Source organism: Barbus barbus (genome assembly GCF_936440315.1).
Source record: "Barbus barbus genome assembly, chromosome: 19".
Taxonomy (NCBI): Eukaryota; Metazoa; Chordata; class Actinopteri; order Cypriniformes; family Cyprinidae; genus Barbus; species Barbus barbus.
This window is the reverse complement of record NC_136747.1, coordinates 30,198,410-30,226,226: the sequence shown is the minus strand read 5'-3', so window position 1 is coordinate 30,226,226 and position 27,817 is coordinate 30,198,410. Positions and strand designations below refer to the sequence as shown.

General features: G+C 34.1%; 1 protein-coding gene across 4 annotated transcripts in view; it reads left to right on the top strand.

Annotated features, from left to right (window-relative positions):
• Positions 1-27,817, top strand: part of LOC306885755 (A-kinase anchor protein 9-like) — a 120,248-nt gene that overhangs the window by 79,996 nt on the left and 12,435 nt on the right. For all 4 annotated transcript variants that reach the window (XM_079442525.1, XM_079442523.1, XM_079442524.1 and 1 more), the window contains 18 exons: positions 792-1,153; positions 2,136-2,574; positions 3,767-3,892; positions 5,518-5,562; positions 5,645-5,791; positions 6,746-6,790; positions 6,870-6,992; positions 8,694-9,113; positions 10,136-10,184; positions 10,558-10,682; positions 14,564-14,734; positions 15,854-16,015; positions 17,244-17,382; positions 18,570-18,723; positions 18,816-18,966; positions 23,764-23,871; positions 25,062-25,235; positions 26,268-26,758. In XM_079442525.1, the coding sequence (XP_079298651.1) occupies positions 792-1,153; positions 2,136-2,574; positions 3,767-3,892; positions 5,518-5,562; positions 5,645-5,791; positions 6,746-6,790; positions 6,870-6,992; positions 8,694-9,113; positions 10,136-10,184; positions 10,558-10,682; positions 14,564-14,734; positions 15,854-16,015; positions 17,244-17,382; positions 18,570-18,723; positions 18,816-18,966; positions 23,764-23,871; positions 25,062-25,235; positions 26,268-26,758 (3,431 nt within the window). The remainder of the gene's footprint in view (positions 1-791; positions 1,154-2,135; positions 2,575-3,766; positions 3,893-5,517; positions 5,563-5,644; positions 5,792-6,745; positions 6,791-6,869; positions 6,993-8,693; positions 9,114-10,135; positions 10,185-10,557; positions 10,683-14,563; positions 14,735-15,853; positions 16,016-17,243; positions 17,383-18,569; positions 18,724-18,815; positions 18,967-23,763; positions 23,872-25,061; positions 25,236-26,267; positions 26,759-27,817) is intronic.

The following is a 27,817-nucleotide window of genomic DNA, read 5'->3' as shown; positions in this document are numbered from 1 at the left end:
TTTATTTATTTATTTATTTATTTATTTTACAATAACCGGTTTAATATTATTAATAAATTATTAATATTAATGAAGAAATTATTAAATTGTTAATGATTAAATTAAATATATTAGACATGCTTTGTAATTATTAAAATCTGATTCAACAATTAAAAAGGAATCCAGAAAAATGAAAATGTAAACAAAATTTGGGATAAGTATAATGGAATTTGGGGAGAAAAGAAAATGTCATAAAATAAAAACAAAAGAGAGTTTGGGGGGTGGGGGGGAATGAAAAAAAAAATAATAGAAAATTTTGTAAAAATTACAAAAATTATAATAATAATAAAATATTTCAATAGGGCTCTAAAAATTGAATTTTTGTTACATTTTTAATAGTTTTTAATAAACTGTTGTTAAATTGTAAGTTTCATAAATTCAATTGATTTTTTATTACTAAGATTTAATTTAGCCATTAAAAAGGAATCCTGAAAATTTTTATAAATACATTGGAATGCGTCTCGGTTTTGGTGAGAAAAAGAAATAGTTTTGGTGCATCACTACATTTAACATTGCTTTTTGGTTTTCTTTTTGAATCTTGTCAGTATAAAGTCATAAAATAAAGCCATCAGCTTTAATTGCTTGTGAAACAGCAGCTCAGACATTTGACAAAATTTCATCTTTATACAATAATACTGGGTTGGAAAGACATGCTAATTGATTTTCATTCTTGGGTGAACGATTGGAGAATACTCTGAAGCCCAAAGGGAATGAGAGGCGACTCTTCTCTGAGCTGATCTGTTGGTCTGCAGGCGGTGGAGGAGAAGGACGAGCTCCTGGGCGAGCTGGAGGCGCAGGTGGAGTGTCTGCGGAGCGAGCAGCAGCGTCTGAAGAGGAACAGCGAGGAGGAGGTGGAGCAGCTCAACGCCGTCATCGAGAAGCTGCAGCAGGAGCTGGCTCTCATCGAGCACAAGCAGCCTCAGGACGAGTACGACGAGATGAAGCAGAGGATGGAGGAGGCTCTGCGGGAGAAGACGGCCACACTCGTGGTGTTGCAGGCCCAGGTCCAGGCGCTGGAGGAGAGCGCAGGGTCACAGATCCTGAGCTTGAGTCGCCGGGTGGAGGAGCTGGAGACCAGCGTGGAGGAGAGGGACTCGGAGCTGCGGGCATACAGGTCAGTGTTCATTACACCAACCAGAACTGTGCTGAGAAATACTCCTTGACGAACGTTTCCTGTGAGTAAAGTGAGATGACACTGTGGCTATATCAACAAGTAGCATCATTGCTGAGAAAAGACTAAATTGTCGTTTAAAAAAATAAAAATTCAAAATTTAACAACCAGGGGAAAAAAAAGCTCGATCTCTGTGAGTTTTCATGCTTGGCGTTGCCAGATTTCAAGAGTTTAAAACAGTGATGAAAAAAGTAGTCGACGGCCTTTTTATGACTAAAACAAGATGAAAACAAGGCGACACAGACGTCATTAAATACTAACTGTGACTATATCAACATGCAGTATCACGGACCAAAAAAGCCTAGACTAAAATTAAAAAGAAACATGTTTTCATGTTTTCTGCGAGACCTCTGCCTGTTTTCATGCTTGGAGTTGCCAGATGTCAAGAGTGTAAATCCCCCTATTTACTGTTAATTTCATTAATGAAAACAATTATGAAACAAATACCTTGCCCACTTTATTTTTCATGACTAAAACGAGACGACTGACATCATTAACTCTGACTATATCAATAAGCAGTGTTGTTGATGAAAAATATGCAACTAAAATGTGGTTTAAAAAATTTAATCTCTCTTTATGCAAAATGTCTCTGTATATATTCTAAAATAATATATACAGAGGGGAAAAAGAGTAAAAAGAGTTAAATCCCCTTATACACTGTCTATCTCTGTATATTTTCTTCAACAAAAAAAGAAAATGAGAAAAAATAGACCTCCATGAGTTCATGTTTGCATTTGCCAGATTTCAAGAGTATAAATCTCTGTCAAATAAATGAAAACAATGATTGCGATTTACAATCAGTTTAACCATCGTGGAGCCTTGCTAAAATGTGACTTATTTTTAATTTACTAAAGACTGTGAACTAAAATCTGACTAACCCACAAACAGGACTAAGACTAAATTACAAAAATTCACACTAATGCAGGTTGAAGGTGGAACAAGCGCAAACGGACGCCGACGCTCTGTACGCTAAAGTGGCTCAGCTGGAGGAGAAACTCAGGGAGAAGGTGGCCGCCGTTCTGGTCAGTCAAGCACAACTGGAAGCTGTCCAGATGCAAACCAAAGAGCTCCGTGCTGAGGCCCACGCAGGAGAAGCCATGGGCCCCAGTGCGCAGCTGCGGTCGCAGGGCCTCACGGCGCAGGACGGAGCCTCCACAGGGAAGACGAGTCTGCTGACGGAGAAGCTGAAGGAGCTGGAGGAGGATCTGAGCGGGATGCAGACGGACCAGGAGCTGCAGAAACAGCTGTTGAGCAGCTCTGAGGAGGAGGTGATGGAGTACGAGAGGAGGTTAGCCGTGATGATCGACCTACTGAACCAAATGAGAACCAGACCAACCCATCACAGACCGCCGCCGCCCGCTGAGGTGCGTCACTTCTATATTCCGATATAGGACTGTTAACTAGGGAAACTCTGATTTTACTAATAAATAAGTGATTTCAGTTCAAATAAAAGGCTCCAGGTTTGTTGTGTTAGTTTCTAGGGCTGCACAGTTGTTTATATATCAATATGAATATATAGTGGTCAACCGATATATTGTCATGACCGATATTATCGGCCGATATTTGGCATTTTTTAATTATCAGCATCAGCCGATAAGTTTTTATATTTGACTGATAAATGGGACTTTTATTTTGACAGCACCTAAAACAGGAGCTCCCTTTCATCATCATTATTAGTTTACTTTGTTTGGTTTAGTTTATTGTATATTAGCTTTTGTTTAACAGTTCTGTCAAATAATGGCAAATGCTTGTAATGCATTTTTTCATATGTTGTTGGCATTGTTTTTTAACATCTTTATTTGTGAAAAACACTGTAATAGGATTGCAAAATCAAGACATATTATCTACAGTATAAATCTGTTTATTTTAGTTTTTTTTTAGTTCAAATATTTTTTTTTTAAATCGATTCGTTTTGTTATTTGTTGCTATTTTAGTAAATATTATATAAGATAAATATAAATTGCATTGCAAAATTTTTGAATGTCATTTACTATCTTTAAATAATAATTAAATCATTAAGAAAATTTATTATTTATGTTTTTTATTTAAAACATTAAATAATAGTCTTTAAATTAATAGTGTGATGTGATATATCGCTTTATATCGGCATCGGCCATCAAAAAAATTAATATTGGCCAACCGCAAAATATGACTTCAAAATAATAATTGTTTTTAGTATCATTATTTTAATTATTATTATTATTTCTAAATAAAGTATGAAATTTAATCTGAAATATTACTGTTGTAACATTTCACTGCACAATAAAAATATATGTATATAATTTTTTAACAGTAAAATTACAATATTTATGGCTGTCTTAAATTTAAAATTTTCGAAAGTCAAACCATAGATTTTTTTTTTTGTGTGCTTAGAAAACACTGTTAATGCCACACTTCACTCTGAAACACGCAGCACAGATATTTCTTTTATTAAATGGCAGCGTTTGTGATTTTATAGTTCCACTAAGCCAAGTGATGATTTTGGCTTTATTTTGATTAATCGTGCAGCCCAGCTCAGTGCTTGAGATCATCTAAAGAGATTGTGTCTGTCCGCAGGTGTCAGGTGAGGGCGGTCAGTCGCTGTCAGAGCTGCTGCAGGAGGTCAAAGGTCAAGCTGCGTCCGCTAAAGAGGAGCTGAACTGCTACAGAGACCTGAGCCACAAGCTTCAGGAGGAGATCGAGGTACAAATGCCATGCCCTGCTCTTCTTACAGGACACACTGCTCCTCATACACTCTGTATAGTATGGAAGTGTTTGGTTGGTCCGTCCAGTAACGGTGAGCTGGATAGATGCTATTGTTCCTGAACAGCAGAAGAACTAATAAGAAGAGTACAACTCGTGCGGTTTCTGTCTGGATGGATCAGTAGTACGTTTCCATCAAAAACTGCGATTTAAACTGAAATATCGCATAAAATATTTGCGAATAAAGCACCGTTTCCATCCAACGAGTCAAAGAGAACATAAGTTTTAAAATGCTCATTTTTTTGAATTTATGTGCATCTTGGCGTTTCCATCCACTTTTTTTTTTTTTTTTTTACATATATATATTCCAAAATGTGCATAACAATAGGTGGATGGAAACATAGCTAGTGCTGTTTTAGTATCATACTGTTATAGTTTTTATTAATAGTTTGAATTGGGTTTTATTTTATATTTCAAAGTTTAGAAATTCTATATGTTTTTGTCATATTTATTATTTTTTTTAAATGTCTTTATAGTTTGTATTAATTTTTATTTCAATTTTAGTCATTTTAGTACTTATTTAAACTAAATGAAAATTAGACATTTTGCCTCGGCAAATAACTGAAAGGTTTTTTAGATGATATTTTATTTCAATAAATGTTATAATAAATTTTAAGTAGCTTTTTTTATTGTTTTAGTTTCTAATTATTTTTTGTTCATATTTGTAGGGCTGCACAATTTTTATTTTTATTATGATTATTATTGCGAAATAAAAAATAAAAGTTTATTTGGAAAAAATTAGGGAAAGATGTTTATTTTTTTTCAAGTAACAGAAATATTTTTATGATTTCGGTTTGTCATATTTATTATTATTTTTAAAAATGTCTAGTTTGTATTCATTTTTATTTCTAGTGTTTATTAATAGTTTGAATGAGTTTTTATTTTATATTTTAAAGTTTAGTAATTCTATATGTTTTTGTCATATTTATTGTAATTGTTTTTAAATGTCTTTATAGTTTGTATTGATTTTTTCAATTTAAATGATTTTAGTACTTAAGATGTTCATCACAGAGCCAAATGCTTCAATATTTAGATTTAACAGGCTATTTATGTTCAACCTTTTGTACATTTTAATCTGGATTACAACAGGCTCTAGATATTGTTGAAAGTGTTTTGATTCTTTATTGTTCGGTCACACTTTACATTACATCTTTTATCAAACTAATAACTTCTGTACATTGTTAATGCTAAGGTTAATGTTAACGAGGTCTTATTGTAAAGTGATACCTATTGGTCTTTATAATTCTTTTGCACTTTAATCTGTGTAAAATATTTACCTTTATACAGGTTTTGTGTATTGCTTTATTGTATTTATTGTATTTGTAGTTATAAGAAAAAAGTTATCAATTCTGTTACACTGTATTATGACAACTTGTTTTGCAACAAAATTTCAATATCATGATAATACCGTGATAAAATCCTTAGCAATTAATCGCAACATGAGAATTTGATACCGGAGTTCAAGCCTTTTTAAACAGATGTGATGTTTTTAAACACTGTTGTTGGGTTTTTAATGTCTGTGAATCTCAGATTGCTGATTATTTTGTCTGGTGTCTCCTCCTCAGATGAAGCAGAGCACAATCACGCAGCTCCAGACGGCTCTCAATCAGGTAGAGACGCAAACTTCAGCTCATTACGCCGCACATTACCTCTGCTCAGCACTAAACCTTCACTTCCTGTTCCTCCCCGCAGGTGTCAGCGAGCGCGCGCGAAGAAGACGCTGCAGAGACGGCTCGACTCCTCCAGGAGCTGCGGGAGGTCAGAGGTCAAGCGAGCAGCACACAGCAGGATCTGGAGAGCTGCAGGGGTCAGAGCGTCAGACTGCAGGAGCTGCTGCAGGTGTCTGGTGTCTAGTTAAATATTCATCCCAATTAAAACCTAATCGCCATATTATCAAATTGCAAAAGCTGCGATTTAATCAAGTAAATATATGCAGTTTTTCATCCAAATAAAAGTTTGTTTCCATAATTAATGTGTGTATTTGTACACACGTACATGAATATAAATATATATATATATTACATAAATTACTTAAATATATACATGCATGTGTGTGTATGTACTGTATGTATAAATATTCAGTGTACACATATTTTGGAAATACAAACTTTGATTTTGTATGCGATTTAATTGCGATTAATCCATTTGACAGCACTATGTATTATATATTATATAATTTTTAGAATATTAATAAGTATTATCTGTCATATCATCTAAATTTATATATAAATACAAAATTTAGGCAAAATACAAGCAAGCACAGGAAACGTGATTTTATTTTATATCTTTTTTCTTTTTTTTACCAAAATCATGTTTAATATTGCAGAAAAAAATTTATCAGAAGTTTTTTTTTTTTTTTTAATAGTTTAAACTTTATTTTTTAATTTTTATTTGTTCTGTTTTCATTTAAATTTTTATTATTTTTGTGTGGTTTTTGTCATTTTTATTTTATTTTTGTGAGTGTGTGTGTGTGTATATGAATTAATTTTAATTTCAGTTTGAGTACATCACGTTAAACTAAACAAAAGTTAGGAATGTTACCTTGGCAACTAAATTATACAAAATAAGTAATTATAAAAAATATTTTATTGTATTTCAAGGGAAGGATTTTTTGTTTGTTTTAATTATTATTATCAGAAATTATTTCAGTAATTATTAATAATAAATGCATTATTAATTATTTAATAATTTTCCATTTTTCTCAGAAAAATCACAATGGGATTTTTCCCCTAAATGGTGCAGCTTTATTCTGAGAGCTGTGTTTGGGGCTCATTGTTGTTGTTGTTTGTGCAGGAGAGAGAGATGAGCATCGCTCTACTGAAGGATCAGCTGCACAGAGTGAGTCTCCTCCGCCGGATCGCCACTCGTCTGATGGGACGCTCGCTGTGACCTTTAACCTCTGCTGCTTTCTCCGCAGGTGTCACAGGAGGGCGATCAGTCCACAGCGGAGCTGCTGCAGGTCAAAGGTGAAGCGGCCGCCACCAGAGAGGAGCTGAGGAGCTTCCGGGAGCGCAGCCTCAAACTGCAGGAGGAGATCCAGGTACTTCCTGTCTGCTTCCCCCTAGTGCTTGATGAAGGAACCACAAGAGGTTCATGTGATTGTTATAGAGTTTCCAAATATTTTACATAAAAGTGAAAAATAAAATAGTCAAAACATGGATATAAATGTTCAGGATCCTGTGTTCTAAAGTAAGTTGTTGAATTTTGTGAATTTTATTTTTCTAAATTTAAGAAGAGAGTTTAAATCTCTTTACATTAATGGATTTTTTAAAAATTATTTATTTTAATTTGACATTAATGATATAATTCACTTTAATAAGTATTTTATTTTGATTTGTTTTCATTTTGAAATTATTTAATTTTACATGTTAATGATTATACAAATTTTTATATTATATGATATAAATATATATTATATAATTTTTTATATTGTTTTTAATTTTAAATGATTTTATTTTATGATTTAATTGATTTTGTTTTAATTAAGTGCTTCCTTATTTAAAAATCTTATGTATTTTAATTTTGCATTATTATTTTATAATTTAGTTTTTATTTTAAAATAATTTAAATTTCATATTTTGAATTACTTTTTTGTAAGTGTCTTATTTAGGTTTGGGTTATTTATTTTAATGCACATTTTAAATTATTTAATTAATTTTAAAGTGCATTTTTATTTCGAATGTTTTTTATTTATTTTCTATTTAAAATAATTTACTTATTTTCCATTTTTATTTTATTCATTTTTATTAAATGTATTATTTAAATTTTCTATTATGATTTTTACATTTTAAGTGTTCTATTTAATTTATTTTTAATTTTTTAATTATTTATTATAATTTCACATTTATATAATTTTTAATTCATTCTAGTACACGATTGTGTGAAGTGACAGCAGCTAAATAATGCACAGAACTAAAGAATAAAACCTGAGCTTTTCTATGAAAATATCATACTGGTAATTCTCATCATGTCATGCAGTTATTAATTTTTATTTTAAAAACCTTTATGTAATACAATGTGATTTTATGTAAATTAACTGTAATACAATGTTTAATATAAAACAGAAAGTTGAAGTGTATAGCATTATGTATAAATAAATAAAAATTAAAAACTAATATATATATATATATATATATATATATATATATATATATTAGTTTTACAATATACAGTAATTACAATAATGCATTATGAAACACCATAAAGGCAGTTATAAAACACTGAATTTCAGTATAAAATGTGCTTAATTATCATTGAATTAGTGTCATAATAGGCACAACTTGATTATATACAATATGATTTGATACATGTGTACATGATACCCGTACATGTGTGTATTCTGAAGGATTTTGCCTGCTCAGGCGTAAAGTTCTGTCGCTTTACATGCATACTAAAATAAGAAGTCTCCTCGTGAATTAAACATGGAGCCAGCAGGCCTGTCCCACTCTGTCTCTGATTGGCCCAGCGGATCAGCCAAGGGATTGGTTATTTCCAGTTGGCTCCTGGGACGGGGTCTTGCTTACATTAATTTGCAGAAAGGCATGATGGGGGTCCAGAGATTGTGGAGTCAATTTATGTGTGCCTTCCCAGAACAGTTGCCATTCACATGGGCCTCATTCTCTTCATCTGACTGCACCCATTCAGTACCACCCATGTTTTATCATGTTCTGATTTATTTTCATAGAAACACAGACGTAACTCAGTCGGTGGTGATATATAAAGCTCTCGGTGTCTCTCTCAGGTCAGAGACGCGTCCATCGCTGAGCTGAAGGACAAAGTTCAGGAGCTCCAGACAGCTTTGGCCAAAACCAGCGAGGAGCCACTGTCCCAGCCTAAAAAGAAAGGAGACATCGGAGAGCATCATGGGATGCACAGAAGCACAAGAAAAGCCCAGCCGTCTGTTCGTCGCAGGAGCTCCACAGAGCAGTGTGTGAGCGTGTGTGTGCAGACGGAGCCGTCCGGAGATCAGGAGCTGCAGGAGATGATGTTTGCAGGATACGAGGAGAAGATCGCACAGATGCAGGAGCTGCATGCGGCTGAGATCCTGGACATGGAGGCCAGACACATCTCTGAGAGCGAGAGCCTGAGGAGAGAGAACCAGCAGCTGGAGCACGAGTGCGGAGCGCTGAGAGACGCCTTACACACACTCCGGAGCTCCCAGGTCAGAGATATGAGCTTCATTCACTCAACTACCCTGATGTGTTACTTTAGTATCATTGACATACTACATTTCTATTTTTAAATTATTTAATTATTACTGACTGTCTGTGACTCTGTGAAATGACTGCTTATTGTGTTACTGCTTTTGAAAAGCGTCCTTGAGCCTGTGAAAGGCGCTATATAAATTAAACATTATTATTATTATTATTATTATTATTTTCATTATTTAATTCATTTTATTTTTATTAATAATACTTTTTATATATTTTTATAATTTTGTTATATTTTTAATATTTATGTCAATTTTATATTTTTGGTTTACATTTTAAAGTTAAAATTTCAGTAATTTTTAGTTTTTAATAATTTTCATCATTTTCATAATTTATGTCTATATAGTATTTAATAATTTATTTCCGTTTTAGTTATTTCAGTACATCACGTTACACTAAATGAAAATGAGAAATGTTGCATTGACATAGTTTTTATTCATAATTTTAATTAGTTTTTCATTTTTATATTTTCATTTTAATTTTAGTCAATGTTTTAGTAATTAATTGTATTTTTAATAGTTTTTGTTTTTTATATGAATGTATAATTTTTTATTAATTTTTATTTCAGTTTTAGTTATTTCAGTACATCACGTTACACTAAATGAAAATGAGAAATGTTGCATTGACTATAGAAAATAATAATATATATATATATATATATTATTATTATAATAATATATAAAATGTTTTTGTGGTTTAAGTTTGCTATAATAACCCTGATGTTACAGAGTCACAGAGATGATGGAGTGATGATTAAAATGCTTTTTTACTTTGTTACATGTGTAAACAATCTCATTTGTTTCAGAAGTTATTCATGAAAATGTTGTTTTTAAATAGCATGCACTAATGAATAATTCACAATAAAACCAGAAACATTTATTAAGAAAATAAATGGAGTCAGTTTTGAAAATAAAACAGAAGTGTTTGTATATATTGTGGATTGTTTGTAATATCTGATGATTGTTTTTCTCAGGCTCCGTCAGTGAGGTCTGAACGTCCGTTTAAAGATGGATACACCAGTGGTGAGAGATTTATCATTACTCCAAATATAGATATTTGTTTTATGTTATGAGTTATAAACACTAAAGTTTAAAGAATGTAGGGTCAGTAAATTTTAATATATATTTTGCTCTTTTGGGCTGCATTTATTTAATGAAAAATACAGTAAATGATCACATGATCCTTCAGAAATCATTCTAATATGCTGATTTGCTTATTTAGTTATCTCATTTTCATCGATGAGAAAATGTCGTTTGATATAAATTATGACGAAAATAATTTGTCAACGAAATGAACACTGGCAGCACAGGTCACGCATATCTTTACTGGCACTTTTGATTAATTGAATGCATCCTCGATGAATAAAAGCATTAATTTGTCATGTGTGTGTCACAGACAGCGGTTCAGACTGGAGTCAGCGAGCGGGTTACGATCCTCCTCACCTGCAGCAGGAGAACCGCAGCACACCTGAAGGAGCGCACCGAGACACGGAGCCGGACGTTCTGCCCGACAGGATCAAGGTGAGTCTGCTGGAGAATATCTGACTGTTTAATGAAGACAGCGAGTGCATGAGGAGCTCATGGACGAGGGATGGGTATTTTTGGCAGTTTCAAAAACGAGTAATCGAGTACTCGGTGGGTGGGGCGTGTGCAGGGGGCGGGGCATGGCCGTAATAAAGAGAGAGCGCATTTAGGCCACGCCCACCAGGGGGAAAAACAATCCAACGCTCTCCATTGACTTTGTATTGCGGGAAGCTGCCTCCTTGTCATTTCTGACTTATAACAAAAACACAATAATGCCTAAAAGCTGCTGTGTGACGAGGTGTATAGCAAACATGCTAAAAAACCCAGAACTACGTTTTTATAAGCTGTCGACTCAAAAAACAAGCGTTTAAGGACACATAGTTGTAGATGTCTGGGTATTTCACGTTGGGCCATTCAGTTGGATAATTTCTCAAACAAAAGGAAGGTAAGGGAAAGGGGCACTGACATAGACCAATAAAATGTAGTTTCTCAATATATCTCTTCCTCTCAGGTTCACATCGGGTGGTGAAATAATCCTTTGACATGGTTTCCTGTCGCCGATTATCTTTCCCTCCAGTGGACGTAGTTCTCAGAGTAACAGACACGTTACGCTCTTCTTTTGTCTCTTTAAACACTCGTTTTTTGAGTTGACAGCTTATAAAAACATAGTTTTGGGTTTTTAGCTTGTTTGCTGTACACACATTATAACATGCATCTGCACAAAAGGATGCAAATGCCAGTGAATTTTCAGTTATGTACTATAGCGAGAGATATGCTTTTATAACAGCGCTGAAACACAGTCGAGGAAAGCAGACAGAATTTACTAGAGGTTTCTCATTCTATAAAGTTCTCATTATAATGCTGTGTTTATGGCAGATTTGTGCTTAAGTGATTCCTGAAATCGCCTGCGCAGTTTTCTAAGCCATATGAAGTGCGAAAACAATTTTAATTGAAGTATGCCTACTGTTGAACTAATATGATGAAAAAAGCACTGCTGCATTATTATAACATCAATATTAAAAAAAAAGAAACATCTAAAAGTAGGGATGCATGATATTATCGGACCGATATCGGAATCAGCCGATAATGGCTTTAACCCTCTGGGCCCTGAGGGTGTTTTGGGGACCTGGAGAACTTTCGACATGCCCTGACATTTGTGCTTTTTTCAGTTGCTTATAAAAATATAAATGGCTAAAGTCTAATAACACTGTAAACAGCACAAACTGGGCTACAATGTTATGTTAGCAGCATTTATGTACATGATTGTGTTTTTGAGAAAACAACGTTTATGCGTGGTTAGTGAAAAACTAACATTTTGAAGTCACTGAAATAAGACCATAAAACACATACAGAACAACTGATCACAAGACTTTTGAGAACCAGATCTTGTAGGCTAGAATATTTACTTCACAATTATGTGAAAATCATCTTGTTTATTTGCTCACAGAAAACAATACATTGATTTAAATTTTTAAAGACATGTTTTGTGATCGAGAGCCAATATGCGAGGGAGTGGTAATGGGCTTGAATATTAAGTGGTTCTCACCTGAGAGACAAAGGGCCCTCCCCTAAAGGTGCTAATGGCCCATCAGTGTGACTGTGACTGAGGCAGGTAAGAGAGTGTGAGGAGACTGAAAAACTGGGTTTTTAAATGATTTGTATTTTATTTACAACACAGTATAATCAAAACATACATAATGAAGGTCAAAGACACATTATTGTGCACACTGATCTAACCACAGAGATGTGAACAGATTTTGACATGTTCCTGCAACAGATTCTTCTGTTGAAGTTGAACTTCTGATGTTAGTGCAGCGCTCTCAGAGGAAAACAGTTTGAAGAGACTGTAAGTCAGCAGGATTCATCATCTGTGGTGCAGGTGTCTGATTCAATAAAATACAAACAACCAAAAAAAGAGAAAAAACATTTGTGAGCATGTTTATATCAGGAGCATCTCTCTCTATATATATATATATAGGTTTTGTAGTCATAGACTCATTCATGCTTTGTATTATCGTAAAAAATAAAACATTTTATATCTGAGAAACTAATTATTATTGTTTAGCACGTTATTAAAATCTATTTTTGAACAGAGTAGGCTATTAATCATAAACATGTTCTAAACATACTTAGACTCGTAGCATTCATCATGTTACAATGTACTCTCATATTACTTTTATTGTTTTATACTCGCGCCGTAAGAAATTTAAATACAATGAATTGCCCATCATATTCACAATGTTTTACTGGATTTCAAACATTTTAGTCAGGAATTATAGCCATCCTGAACATCATGTATGATTTTATAGTATAAAAGATATGATTCTGCAGTCATAGACTCTGTACTATAAAAGGATATACTTCGTACTATAAAACATATATTTTATATCTGAGAACTAATTGTTATCGTTTAGCACGTTATTAAAATATATTTGTGAACAGATTATTAATAATAAACATGGTCTAAACATTCTTAGATGCGTAGCATTTATCGTGTTGTAGTTTGGGAACAACCCAACTAGTAATGTGTTCAAGTTTATGTCACAATAACACGTTAACTAATGCAGAAAATAAAATAAACATTACTTACTCATCAGATCGATTTTGAGGGAAATCCAGCCTTTACTCAGCGCGTCTTCTTCCAGAAAGTTACAGTAGCAGCGATGAACTCGTCACTGACGCTTTGTTTATGCTCCGCGCGCGCGGGTCACGTGGTTATTTGCATGTGAACGCGAGGGGGCGGGATCTCATTAAAAAATAATGAGTTAGACGGGACAGACTGGACATCGTGTTGGTTTCATACGGATTACTTCATCACAGAATATTTGTTTTCGATATGACGTACTTCATTTGAAAGAAGACACTTCAAGCTTTCTATAGAGATAACTCTCATGTTTCTGTGTTGAGTATTCGCTGAGTTACACTTCATTTTAGTGACGCATTTCTGAAAACAGATCGCGGAGACGGAGAAGACCGAGAGCGCACGCTGTTTGTTTTCTTTATTCTTCAAACGCACAAAGTTTAGTTGTTATTATGAGTGAATATAAATAAAAGAAGACCCCTTACAGATTCGAATGGTGTATTGCTCTTATCTGAACGATCAAAAATGGCAGAGTAATTCAAGCTCATTTCTGCCTCATCAGGAAAATCTGCCCCAAAACGCGTATTCGCGTTTGTCGGGCTCAGAGGGTTAAATGTACATATCGGCATCAACAGATTTATTCATTCATGTGTAATATGTTATATTTTTTAAACAAATTATGAGCTCTGAAAGGTTTTCAGAATTTGTACAACTCTTTTCCTTTAGACCATCTACAAATGTTAAATCTTAAAATAAAATGTTTGGGTTAACACTGCATCTTTCTGGGGAAAAAATGCAGGGATTGAGATATATATATATATATATATATATATGTATGTTTATTTATAGTTATTTTGAACGCTTCAATGTACTGTCATTATAAAAGAACTTAATTATTGCTTATTTTATTCTAACAAATAAGTTCTTGTTAAAAACTAACCAAAATTTAAAATATTTAGCTTATAATTTCTTCACACGAGAGACTTGGTGTTGTTTCCAAACTAAAGGAAATATATCGGTATCGACTATCGGCCAAAATGAGTTTAAAAATATTGGCAAAAATCCAGTATCGTGCATCCCTATCTAAAAGCAATATGATCATCTCAAATAACTGAGTCAATATCGGGCATTGCATTTGAGCATGAAACTAAACACTGTAGTATGCAGCGCATTCAGCATTAAAAGTTAATATCCCAACGCATCCTATATTAGATTAATCAGATATGTATGTAGTTATAACATGTAGTATGTAGACATCAGTGCGTGACTTCGAAGCCATGCTTCTCTCTCTTCTCAGAGCCTGCTGCGCGAGGTCCATCAGGAGGGCATGCAGGTGCTGTCTCTCTCCGAGCTGCCGCTGTCCGAAGCGGATCCACCTCCTCAGAGCTGGAGCAAAGAGAGAGACGCCTTCATCAACACCGTCGAGTCCCTCAAGCTCCTCATCAGCAGACTGCAGACGCACACACAGGTGAACACACACATCCAGACAGAGAAACACCTTCACAGTGCAGTTCTCTTCCATCAAGTGCTGCAGCTGCACTTTTGAAAAATGATCCGGAATTTCATGTTTTGTTTAATATTGTGTTTGATGACACACATTGCACATTTAATTATGCATGAACTCTTGTAGAAATTAAAAATAAATGTAATAATAGGAAAATAAAGGAATAAATGGCATGATTAAACAAATGCAATTAGTTTTAATTATATTTAGTCAATTTAATTTAATTTTAATTGTTTTATTTTTACTTATTATATATATATAATATATTTACAATTATATAATTATTTTGATTTGACACTTTTGTGATTTAATACATTTTTATTTTTAAAGTTATTTTTAATTTATTTTAATCTTTATGATTTATTTAATTTTAGTGTGCATTTTTTATTTTGACTGTTTTTAATATAAAAATTTATTTTAATTTTACATTTCTGTTATTTTTATAAATTTTCATGGTGTTTATGCTTCATTGAGTGTTCTATTTCAATTTATTTTTAACGTATTCATTTAAATTTTGCATTTCATGATTGAATTAATTTAGCATGTTTTATTTTTATTTTTTTTATTTCATAATTTATTCTTTTTTATTATTATTATTATATTTAGCCCTTTGGGAATTTTTTTCTTTTGTTTTTAATTTTTTATTCTTTCACTTACTTTTTATTTATTTATTTATGAATTCATATATGTTTATATTTATTCCCGCATTTATTTATTTATAAATTTGTTTATTTTTACTTTGTGCGACATGGAAATGAGGGAGGATTGTGTAACATCATTGGTTGAAAGCTCACAACTAACTAAGTGATATAGATTGGACTAAAAAAAACTCTACATTTGAAAAAAAAATAATTCAAATAATAAAAATAATAAAGGTAAAACTATAAAATACCTTTAAACCTTTAAAATAAAAGGTAGTTTTATTTTAAAACTAATACAAAAATAAATTTAGGATTAAATAAAAAAACGTATTTGATCGATCTATTTATTCCTTTGTTCCAGGTATTGTTTATTTTTTATTATTGCGTGTTTGATCCTCCGTACTGCGCTGGTTCAGATGTGTTTTGTGTTCTCTGTGTGTAGGAGGATGGCGACTGGCGAGCGGAGCTGCTCTCGGCCGTCCAGCAGGTGTTTGTTCAGGAGCGAGACGTGCTAAAGAACATCTTATACTCTCATCTGGAGCGACTGGACACGGCTGACGCTGTCATTCATCTCAACCAGCTGGAGAGAACACTAGCGGAGCAGGTCAGCATACGCCTTTATTATTCAGACACCAGATATAATGCTTGATATTTTTTTACTAGTGGGTGCAGGACACTATAGTTCATTTCTGTAAGTGAGGAGAGCAAAATAAAGTAAACCGTGACGCATTATACCCAAAAATTCTTCATACGGTGGACTGATTTCCAGTCCTTTAAAGGGGACTCAACCCTCTTTTTATTAATGATCTACTGTCTCCGTCTAAATAACAATCACACTGGTGTTTTAGGAAGACAAACAAATTAGAATAGAATAATAATTATAACAGCAATGGCAGCTGTAGCCATATATTGTAAAACAATTGCACTGTAAAATAAATTAAAATGAGTATTTCACTGGTATATTATTATTATTACAGTAGGGAAATTCCAATACTACTTTCCTAATTTCTATACTTGAAAGAGATATTTTGAATTTGGACTGCATTTAAACTGCTAGCTGTCAGTAATTCATACTGCACCTTAAGCTTTTATTTTGACGGAAACGACAGAAGAGCTTTTATTTTAAAGGAAAACTCCAGCTTAAGTGAAAACAGGCACAAAAACACGTCTCACTACAAATCTAATGAAATGCTGTAGTCATCTGCTGCTGAAATAAAGCATAACTATGTTCCCAAACATTTACATTTATTCATTTAGCTGACGCTTTTATCCAAAGCGACTTACAATTGCTATACATGTCAGAGGTCGCACGCCTCTGGAGCAACTAGGGGTTAAGTGTCTTGCTCAGGGACACATTGGTGTCTCACAGTGGATTCGAACCCGGGTCTCTCACACCAAAGGCATGTGTCTTATCCACTGCGCCATCACCACCCCTAAACGTGCGCTAAACTCACATTAGATGCAATAAAGGACTTGACTGCATTCATTCAGTGTGAACGGAGCCGTTCTGAGACGCGGCAAACACCAGATCACGAGCTGATCGTCTGAACCAAGTGCAGCTTCACTTTGAAACACGCAGCGGAAACAGACTTGATGAAGGGATTAAGCATATTGTGCTTTCGGTTTGAGTTCCTTTGACAGATAGCATAATGGCCCAAAACAATCATATTTTAAAAACTACACTTTTTACCCTTTTTATCGTTTCATATCGTCATGTGACCACGATAATATGGAGTCAGTTTTGGTATGGTGATATTGATCATATGGTTACATCCCTATGAGATGTTACTGTAAGCAGGGGTTGTAAGGGTCTGTGTTCATGTTGTGTTCAGGATGCGAGGCACAGGGAGCTGATGGGAGCGCTGTGCTCTGCCGACAGAGACAGCCTGCGCTCAGAGATCCAGCAGCTCAGAGATCAGCTCCACACACTCACAGCGGAGCAGACACAGCGCCACCATCAGGACAGAGCCGGTACGACACGCTCATCACGCTCAGTGTTGGGTCTAACTACTTACTAAGTATTTAGTTACTCTAATTTAATTACTTTTCCCTTGAAAAAGTACAATTTTTTTCTGTAATTTAATTACAGTTGCTTCTTATGTAATTGAACTTAATACTGTGTATAGACTGTACAATACAATAGTGAATTTAACATCAATTAACCTTAAAATGCACGCTTTTTATGTACACTTCTCACTTTAAATACTTTGGTCAGTTAATAAGAATATTGTTAACACTTTAGTGTCCAATTCTCACTATTCACTAGCTGTTTATTAGCATGAATATTACTGGGATATTGGCTGTTTATTATACCTTAACAAGCAGATATGTGAGCCTGCAGCAGAAAAGCAGTCATCAGTAGCACAGGTATATTTGTAGCAATAGCCATTGTATGGGTCAAAATTATCAATTTTTCTGCCAAAAATCATTAGGATATTAAGATCATGTTCCATGAAGAAATTTTGTAAATTTCCTACCGTAAATATATCAAAACTTCATTTTTGATTAGTAATATGCATTGCTAAGAACTTCATTTGAACAACTTTAAAGGAGATTTTCTCAATATTTAGATTTTTTTGCTCCCTCAGATTCCAGATTTTCTAATAGTTGTATCTCAGACAAATATTGTCCTATCATAACAAACCATACATCAATGGAAAGATGATTTATTCAGCTCTCAGATAATGTATACATCTCAATTTCAGAAAATGTACCCTTATGACTGGTTTTATGCTCCAGGGTCACATATTAATGTCTTATTCTGCAAGAGCTTATTCTAAATCCTTAATCCTACCCAATTCTTAAACTTTACAACTACTTTACTAAGTATTAATAAGCAGTAATTAGGAGTATTTTGAGGCAGAAGTCATAGTTAATAGTTAGTTAATAGTGAGAATTAGACTCTAATCTAAAGCGTGACCAGAATATTTAATGAAGTTACTTAGAAAGAATTAAAAGAACAGTTTCATGTCTATCCTCGTATCATTAACTTGTCAAGGTTGATATAGGAGTTAGAAAGTAATTTGTACAGTAATCTAATTACACTGTTGAAGATGTGATTAGTAACTAGTAATGAATTCATTTTTTTAGAGTAGCTTACCCAACACTGATTGGCTTCAGCTTCCACTGCATACAGGTTTTTATTCTTTGTTGATCAGGAACGGAGAGCGAGAGGCAGGTTGAAGCGATGCTGGTCGAATCTGGCTCTGATAGACTCGAGGAGATGAAGACTGAACTCAACCAGACTAAACTAGAGCTAGAGAGCGCTCTACAATCACAGCACAAACACCTGAAGGAGCTCGACACACTCAGGTAACTCACACACTCTCACGCACACACACACACACACACACACACACACACACACAAAATGCTTTAATAGTTTATTTGTGTATGTGTAACAGGGCGGAGGTCTCACTGAAGGCCACTGAGGTCGACGCACTGAACGACAGACTGGCTCACGAGCAGAAGAGAGCCAGAGAGCTGCAGTGGGCCTTCGAGAAGGAGAAATGCAAGGCTGACAGGAAGGACGAGACCGGGCGAGAGGAAGTGGAGGTAAAAATTAGGGCTGCCACTAATGACTATTTTTATTTCGATTAATCTATTGACTAATTTTTTCGATCAATCGATTAATTTCCCGCAAAAAATCAACAATTTTACTTAAAAATATTTTATTAAACCAAATGAAATCCAAATTTCTATGAAATCCTTTTTAAAGCAAAAATGAAGTGCAGCATAGAGTACAAGCAGCAGGTGTCCATCTCTGTCCAAATCACTGAAATCAGTTCAGTATTATAGTGTGAGAATGACAACATATTAATGCGTTCTAGTCTAATAATAATAACATTATAAATCAAAAAACACTGTTTAAAGGAGTATTTACCAGAAATATTATTTACCAGAATTTATTTAGGTGAAAAATGTAAATGTGCAGTATTTCTGAAAAAATATTTTTTAAATATAAAATCAATTAATTGGAGATGCTTTTTAATATTACAATTTAATGGAACAATTAAACTGGAATCCAGAAAATAATGGAAAACAGAATTTGGTAATAAAAATTAATTTAAGTGAACAATAGCTTTTAAAATAACTTAAAATACATATATAATAGCAATGATGCAATAATAATTAGTTCAAATAAAGTATCAAAAGCAGGAAATCATATGGTTTTATTGAACAAAACTGTTAAAATACATGATATATTATAAACAATAGATCTAATGTAGATTATGCATCACAACAAAGGCTTGCAGGAGCGCCGACGGCCTGATGATTATTATTACACATTACTGTTTAATATTGACCAAGCACCATTTAATTCAAACGTACACTTAATCTTTAATATTTGGCCATTTCTTTAGGACAGAAATGCTACAGCTGCTGTAATTACATGAATATGTGGACATCAAACCGTGTAACTCAGAGTGAGGGGTTGATTTTGAAATCTCGATGTATTCTCCTGTGTTTGAGTAGATTTATAAATGATTTACCTCACAAATCTGATAAAATGGCGTGCGTTGCGTTCCCAGATGAAGGTTATAATAAACACAAACTCACAACAACATGCAGAGATGAGTTTGAGACGCTCCACATGTAAATAATAACAGTTGCATGTAATAATAACGGAGCCGCTGTGAGACGCACACACTTAACTACACGCATATAAATAATTAAAGGGCATATACTGTGTGAACTGCATCGCATAGAATTATTTAATTAAATCATAGCGTTCGTGAATTCACAATTATGCTTAATTATGATTTTTAAATGGGTTTAATATATCATGCAGCCTTGGAAAATAGTCTAATAATGTGTTTTATGGATTCTCGTCTGTGAAATGCGCCACTTCCGGTATTTTACCGGTTAGTCGACGCGAGAAAAATGAAGTCGACGTTTTTAAAAATCGACTAGTCGACTAAAATCAACGAATCGCGACAGCTCTAGTAAAGATGTGTATATTGATGGATTATAAGCAGTGTTGGGGAAAGTTTTAAAAGTAATGCATTACAATATTGTAACTATATTGTATTGTATAAGTAACTACGTTTTTATGGAAAGTAATGCGTTATGTTACTTTTGAGTTACGTTTTAAATAAAAAAAATAAATAAAAAGTTGTTCTTGTACAAATATAAAGCCCTTTCACACCAAAAGTGAAGTGAATCCGGATCAGACTGAAGGAAATGTAGATTCAGGTCTGTACAGTAGAGGACGCCGCTCAAACTAATCACATGAAGAATATGATGCCGGAGAAGAAAGTTCAACACTATTCAGCAATAACTGAATAAAATAAAGGAATGCCATTCCAGAGCGGAAGTAAATGTTCAGATTTTGAATAAAGATTACCAAGACAAACTACTTTTTTCAGTGGATTAACTTGCACAGATTAATTGTTAACATCAGGACTAACAATGTGCGATAGTAAAGTAAATAAAGTCCATTTTGATTTCATGCCGACTTTAGCATATTTAATTATTGCAGGTTTGTATAATATTCTCATTTTATTGATTTTGAGGAACACTGAATCTGTTTTTGTTACTAAAAGATATTTAGTCTAGAACTACAGTAAGATCATGATGATATTTAGTCTAGAACTACAGTAAGATCATGTTGATATTTAGTCTAGAACTACAGTAAGATCATGTAGATATTTAGTCTAGAACTACAGTAAGATCATGTAGATATTTAGTCTAGATCTACAGTAAGGTCATGTTGATATTTAGTGTAGAACTACAGTAAGATCATGTAGATATTTAGTCTAGAACTACAGTAAGATCATGTAGATATTTAGTCTAGATCTACAGTAAGATCATGTAGATATTTAGTCTAGAACTACAGTAAGATCATGTAGATATTTAGTCTAGAACTACAGTAAGATCATGTAGATATTTAGTCTAGATCTACAGTAAGGTCATGTTGATATTTAGTCTAGAACTACAGTAAGATCATGTAGATATTTAGTCTAGAACTACAGTAAGATCATGTAGATATTTAGTCTAGAACTACAGTAAGATCATGATGATATTTAGTCTAGATCTACAGTAAGATCATGTTGATATTTAGTCTAGAACTACAGTAAGATCATGTAGATATTTAGTCTAGAACTACAGTAAGATCATGTAGATATTTAGTCTAGATCTACAGTAAGATCATGTAGATATTTAGTCTAGAACTACAGTAAGATCATGTAGATATTTAGTCTAGAACTACAGTAAGATCATGTTGATATTTAGTCTAGAACTACAGTAAGATCATGTTGATATTTAGTCTAGAACTACAGTAAGATCATGTTGATATTTAGTCTAGATCTACAGTAAGATCATGTAGATATTTAGTCTAGAACTACAGTAAAATCATGTTGATATTTAGTCTAGAACTACAGTAAGATCATGTAGATATTTAGTCTAGAACTACAGTAAGATCATGTTGATATTTAGTCTAGATCTACAGTAAGATCATGTTGATATTTAGTGTTGAACTACAGTAAGATCATGTTGATATTTAGTCTAGAACTACAGTAAAATCATGTTGATATTTAGTCTAGAACTACAGTAAGATCATGTAGATATTTAGTCTAGAACTACAGTAAGATCATGTAGAAATTTAGTCTAGAACTACAGTAAGATCATGTAGAAATTTAGTCTAGAACTACAGTAAGATCATGTTGATATTTAGTCTAGAACTACAGTAAGATCATGTTGATATTTAGTCTAGAACTACAGTAAGATCATGTAGATATTTAGTCTAGAACTACAGTAAGATCATGTAGATATTTAGTCTAGAACTACAGTAAGATCATGTTGATATTTAGTCTAGAACTACAGTAAGATCATGTAGATATTTAGTCTAGAACTGCAGTAAGATCATGTAGATATTTAGTCTAGCACTGCAGTAAGATCATGTTGATATTTAGTCTAGAACTACAGTAAGATCATGTTGATATTTAGTCTAGAACTACAGTAAGATCATGTAGATATTTAGTCTAGAACTACAGTAAGATCATGTTGATATTTAGTCTAGAACTACAGTAAGATCATGTTGATATTTAGTCTGGAACTACAGTAAGATCATGTTGATATTTAGTCTAGAACTACAGTAAGATCATGTAGATATTTAGTCTAGAACTACAGTAAGATCATGTAGATATTTAGTCTAGAACTACAGTAAGATCATGTAGATATTTAGTCTGGAACTACAGTAAGATCATGTTGATATTTAGTCTGGAACTACAGTAAGATCATGTAGATATTTAGTCTAGAACTACAGTAAGATCATGTAGATATTTAGTCTAGATCTACAGTAAGATCATGTTGATATTTAGTCTAGAACTACAGTAAGATCATGTTGATATTTAGTCTAGAACTACAGTAAGATCATGTAGATATTTAGTCTAGAACTACAGTAAGATCATGTAGATATTTAGTCTAGATCTACAGTAAGATCATGTAGATATTTAGTCTAGAACTACAGTAAGATCATGTAGATATTTAGTCTGGAACTACAGTAAGATCATGTTGATATTTAGTCTGGATCTACAGTAAGATCATGTTGATATTTAGTCTAGAACTACAGTAAGATCATGTAGATATTTAGTCTAGAACTACAGTAAGATCATGTAGATATTTAGTCTAGAACTACAGTAAGATCATGTAGATATTTAGTCTAGATCTACAGTAAGATCATGTAGATATTTAGTCTAGAACTACAGTAAGATCATGTAGATATTTAGTCTGGAACTACAGTAAGATCATGTTGATATTTAGTCTGGAACTACAGTAAGATCATGTAGATATTTAGTCTGGAACTACAGTAAGATCATGTAGATATTTAGTCTAGATCTACAGTAAGATCATGTTGATATTTAGTCTAGAACTACAGTAAGATCATGTAGATATTTAGTCTAGAACTACAGTAAGATCATGTTGATATTTAGTCTAGAACTACAGTAAGATCATGTAGATATTTAGTCTAGAACTACAGTAAGATCATGTTGATATTTAGTCTAGAACTACAGTAAGATCATGTAGATATTTAGTCTAGAACTACAGTAAGATCATGTTCACACACAACGCTCTGCACTTACTCCTGATTTCTCTCAACACCAGAGCTGTCACTCAATACATCACAAACACAGGAACTGGAGTTATGCATTTGAAGAATAACTCAGATATTTGCTTCTAAATTAAAAAGTAATGCATTACTCGTTACTTAGTTAAAAAGTAATCTGATGACGTTACTCGTGTTACTTGTAATGCGTTACCCCCAGCACTGGTTATGAGTAACATGTAAAAGCAAAGTTAGAGGTGTTTTAATTGAAATGGTTTGACAGCATGCCTCATGCGTCTCTGCAGGATCTGAAGCTGTCTCTGGAGGAGCTGTCGAGCGCTCTGGAGAAAGAGAGACAGGTTTCAGCTCGGCTCAGAGAGCAGGCGCAGGAGCTCAGCGTCTCAGAGCTGCAGGTATGAGTTAGGCTTCATTTTCTCAGCTGTTTGCATTTTTAGTCTTAGTCCTGTGTTAAATGTCCTTATAATATTTAGTCAACCTTATCCTATTTAGTTTTAGTCGACTAAGCCAGGGTTAGGCCATAGTTCAATTAGGACATTTAAATCATTTTTATAAACGTGCCTTAGAGAAAAACATCAAGGTGTGCATCTTGAGACAAAACAATGTCATTGATATATTATAAGATTAATCAGTGCAAGTTTCTTTCAGCTGAAACAGCTCAGACTTACATTTAAGTCTGGGACTAGGCTTAAACCTTGTGTGTGAATACATTGTACATTTTAGTCAAAGAAAACTTGACATTTTAGCAATAAGATTTTTATTAATTAACCATACAGCAGTATTAATTTTGGCAGCCATTTTTAATTTAGGCTTAGTCTTACTCAAATGTTATCATGTTTCGTCAACCTTGTCCTGTTTTTGTTTAGTCAAGTCAATGAAATGTATGGGCGTTTTAGTCAATCTAAGTCAAATTTTCATCATGCTGTATAATTGTTAAACTGATAAAAATTAATTTTGCTCAAAATTATAATCGTAATGATTGTCATCATGTTAGAAATTTACTTTTGCATTTCAGGCATTGCACTTTCACCAGCAAGCACAAACCAATAGACTGTGGACTCATGCATAGTTTATTTGACCTCATCTAGTGTACTGATTTATTATAGGCTTTTTATTATATAAATTAATACCAAACACTTATGCATTCTCTCTGTCTACATTATGAAAACTGCTAAAACAAACTAAAAATATTAGAACAGTGAAATTCCCAGTAACTCCACTATAATTGCAATATAATAATAATAATAATAGCCTATTTCTCTATTAAAACAGCAGCGGTTGAGTAAGTGCATCACAATCGCAAACAATACAGTCGAGAAGTCAGAGCGGCTGAGTGAAATGCATGTTATAGCCATAGTTATCGTTTATTGATCTTATTGTCATCTCGTCTTTGTCTCATCTTAGTCATGGGAAAAACGCTCGCCGAAAAACGTTTTTCATCATAGTAGAGTGTGATCAGGTGACTGAGTCTGTGTGTGTTTAGGTGCAGATCATAGTTGAGTGTGATCAGGTGACTGAGTCTGTGTGTGTTTAGGTGCAGATCATAGTAGAGTGTGATCAGGTGACTGAGTCTGTGTGTGTTTAGGTGCAGTTAGAGGCTCAGAGAGCTCGATCGGTGGAGCTCAGCGGCGCTCTGGAGAAACAGAAGGAGCTCAACACACAGCTGCTGCAGCGCTTCCAGACGAGCTCCATGTCAAACACACAGCCTGAGTCTGAGACACAAAACTCCCTCAAGCAGGCCGAGGCCACCTGCAGCCAGGCGAGTCAATTACACCTGCTCACTGCCTCAAGAAATAGCCCTGATCTTACAGTACACTATCCATTACGCATCAGTGCATGTCGTGCTATGGAAAAACATGGTTTATTGGTTAATTAATAAAAAAATAATAACATAAAAAAAATAATAATAATAATACACATTATATATAATGTGTGTGTGTGTATGTATGTATGTATGTACACACACAGACACACAATAAATAGATAATATCTTATAGAAATAAATGTTTTGGTATATTGTCATTAAAATGTTTTTTTTTTTTACTAAAAATGTGTATTTCTCTCCTAAAAGGTTTTGTATGTGATTTTCATTATCTGTCTGGGACAATTTATGTTCTCTTTTCCAAAAACAAAAAGCACATTTGCAGCTATAATATTCAGATTATTCCACTTTATCTTGCTACATTGAATTTATTTCTAAATAAGTTTTTATTTTTATTTTTTCTGTTTTTTTTTTACCCGTATTCATAAAACATCTTCCGTATTGTCCTATCCTAACAAACCAGACATCAATGGAGAGATTATTTATTCAGCTTTCAGATGATGTAGAAATCCCAATTTTTAAAAATAGACCCTTATGACTGGTTTTGTGCTCCAGGGTCACATATAAAATATTTAAATTTAAAATAAAATATACATGTTTTTAGTAAAATATAAAATTTTATCCAAACCAAAAAAATAAAAAATTTAAAGTTTGATATGAAGTTTATTTGCAAAAACATAACTGTTTTTTTTTTTTTACATTTTCAAAAATAATGTTTTTATTAACTTATCATGTTTTTTATTGTGTTGGTTACTATACCAACTTTTTTAGTTATTTTTAACCAAATCAAAATAACCCAAATACAGTTTGAGATTAATTGGAACACACAATGAAAAAACATGATTTTTGAGAATTGTTAAAAACGGGGTTACCTGTTTTTGCAAATGAACTCTTCATGTATTAATCTGAGATAATGAAGGGCCCAAGCGTGTGTAATCCCTCCTTCATGAAGGCTGTTGCTGTGTGCAGGTGGAGGCCGGCGTTCTCTCTGTGGAGTCTCTCCTGCAGACGCTGCAGACGCAGCTGGCCGAGAAGCAGACGCAGGTGGTGCAGATGATGGAGGAGCTGGAGAGACACAAGCTGGAGGCGCTGCAGCACAAGCGGCAGTGGGACGAGGAGAAATCCACCCTCGCTCAGGACCAGAATGCACTGCGGATGACACGCGACGGCCTGGAGAGACGGGCGAGCGAGCTGCAGACAGAGCTGGAGAGAGAGAGAGACAGCGTCAGGAGGCTGGAGAGAGAGAGAGACAGACTGCAGGAGACAGTGAGACAGCTAGAGGACAGAAACCAGAGCGCCAGATCAGAGGATCGAACCCGGGACTGGGTGTTACGGACGGGAGACGCTCAGACGCTGCGTGAGGGTCAGAGGTCAGATCCCAAACACATGGAAAGCATCCTCAGCAGACTGCAGCTCATCGCCGGCAAGATCAACAGCCTGACCAGCGAAAGCCCAGACAGGTACGGCAACACTGTTAAAAACATACAAACTCAAACTCAGGCCATCTAACATTCAGGCGGCTTCTTTCTTCACTATAACAGTAAAGATTCTTGACTGAAACCGTGCCAGAGCACATTTATTTCTTGGTATGTACATCTGACAGTAAAGCACCGAGATTGAGTTGGGAAGCTTTACAAAATGTATTAACAACAGTAACATATAAAATATTTTTTTTTATATGGACAATTTTTATATTCTACTCTTATTAAATGTGCCATTATTCTTCTATTGTATTATACTGAACTGACCGACAACTTCAGTGATTATAAAAACACTTTTTACTTGCTTTATCTGTGATTCTGCCACAAATTAAAGTTTGTTTTTCTAGGCAACTTTTCTTTATTCATATGCAAAAGTGCAAAAATTTGATTTCTTGATGAATTCATTATTTTAGCAGTCATTTTATAATATCAAAATATAAAGCAAAAAAATGAATAATTTATAAGCCAGTAAGTGCTCATCTGCTGCCATCTGCTGGTTATATTGGTAATTTGATCTTTTTTTTGTTTACCACCAAGTGTATTTTGGTCATTCCATTAAAAATAACATTTAAATTGGATCATTTTTAGAGCTTTAAAGTGCTAGAAATAATTGTGTGAAATACTTGAAAGTCATTGAAAAGTGCTTGAATTTCTCTCTCAAAAGGATGTGAGGTGAAGGTGAAGTGACATTCTGCCAAGTATGGTGACCCATACTCGGAATTCGTGCTCTGCATTTAACCCATCCAACGTGCACACACACAGCAGTGAACACACACACACACCATGAACACACACACACACACACACACAGCAGTGAACACACACACACAGCAGTGAACACACACACACACACCGTGAACACACACACACACACACACAGCAGTGAACACACACACACCGTGAACACACACCCGGAGCAGTGGGCAGCATTTATGCTGCGGCGCCCGGGGAGCAGTTGGGGGTTCGGTGTCTTGCTCAAGGGCACCTCAGTCGTGGTATTGAGGGTGGAGAGAGCGCTGGACATTCACTCCCCCCACC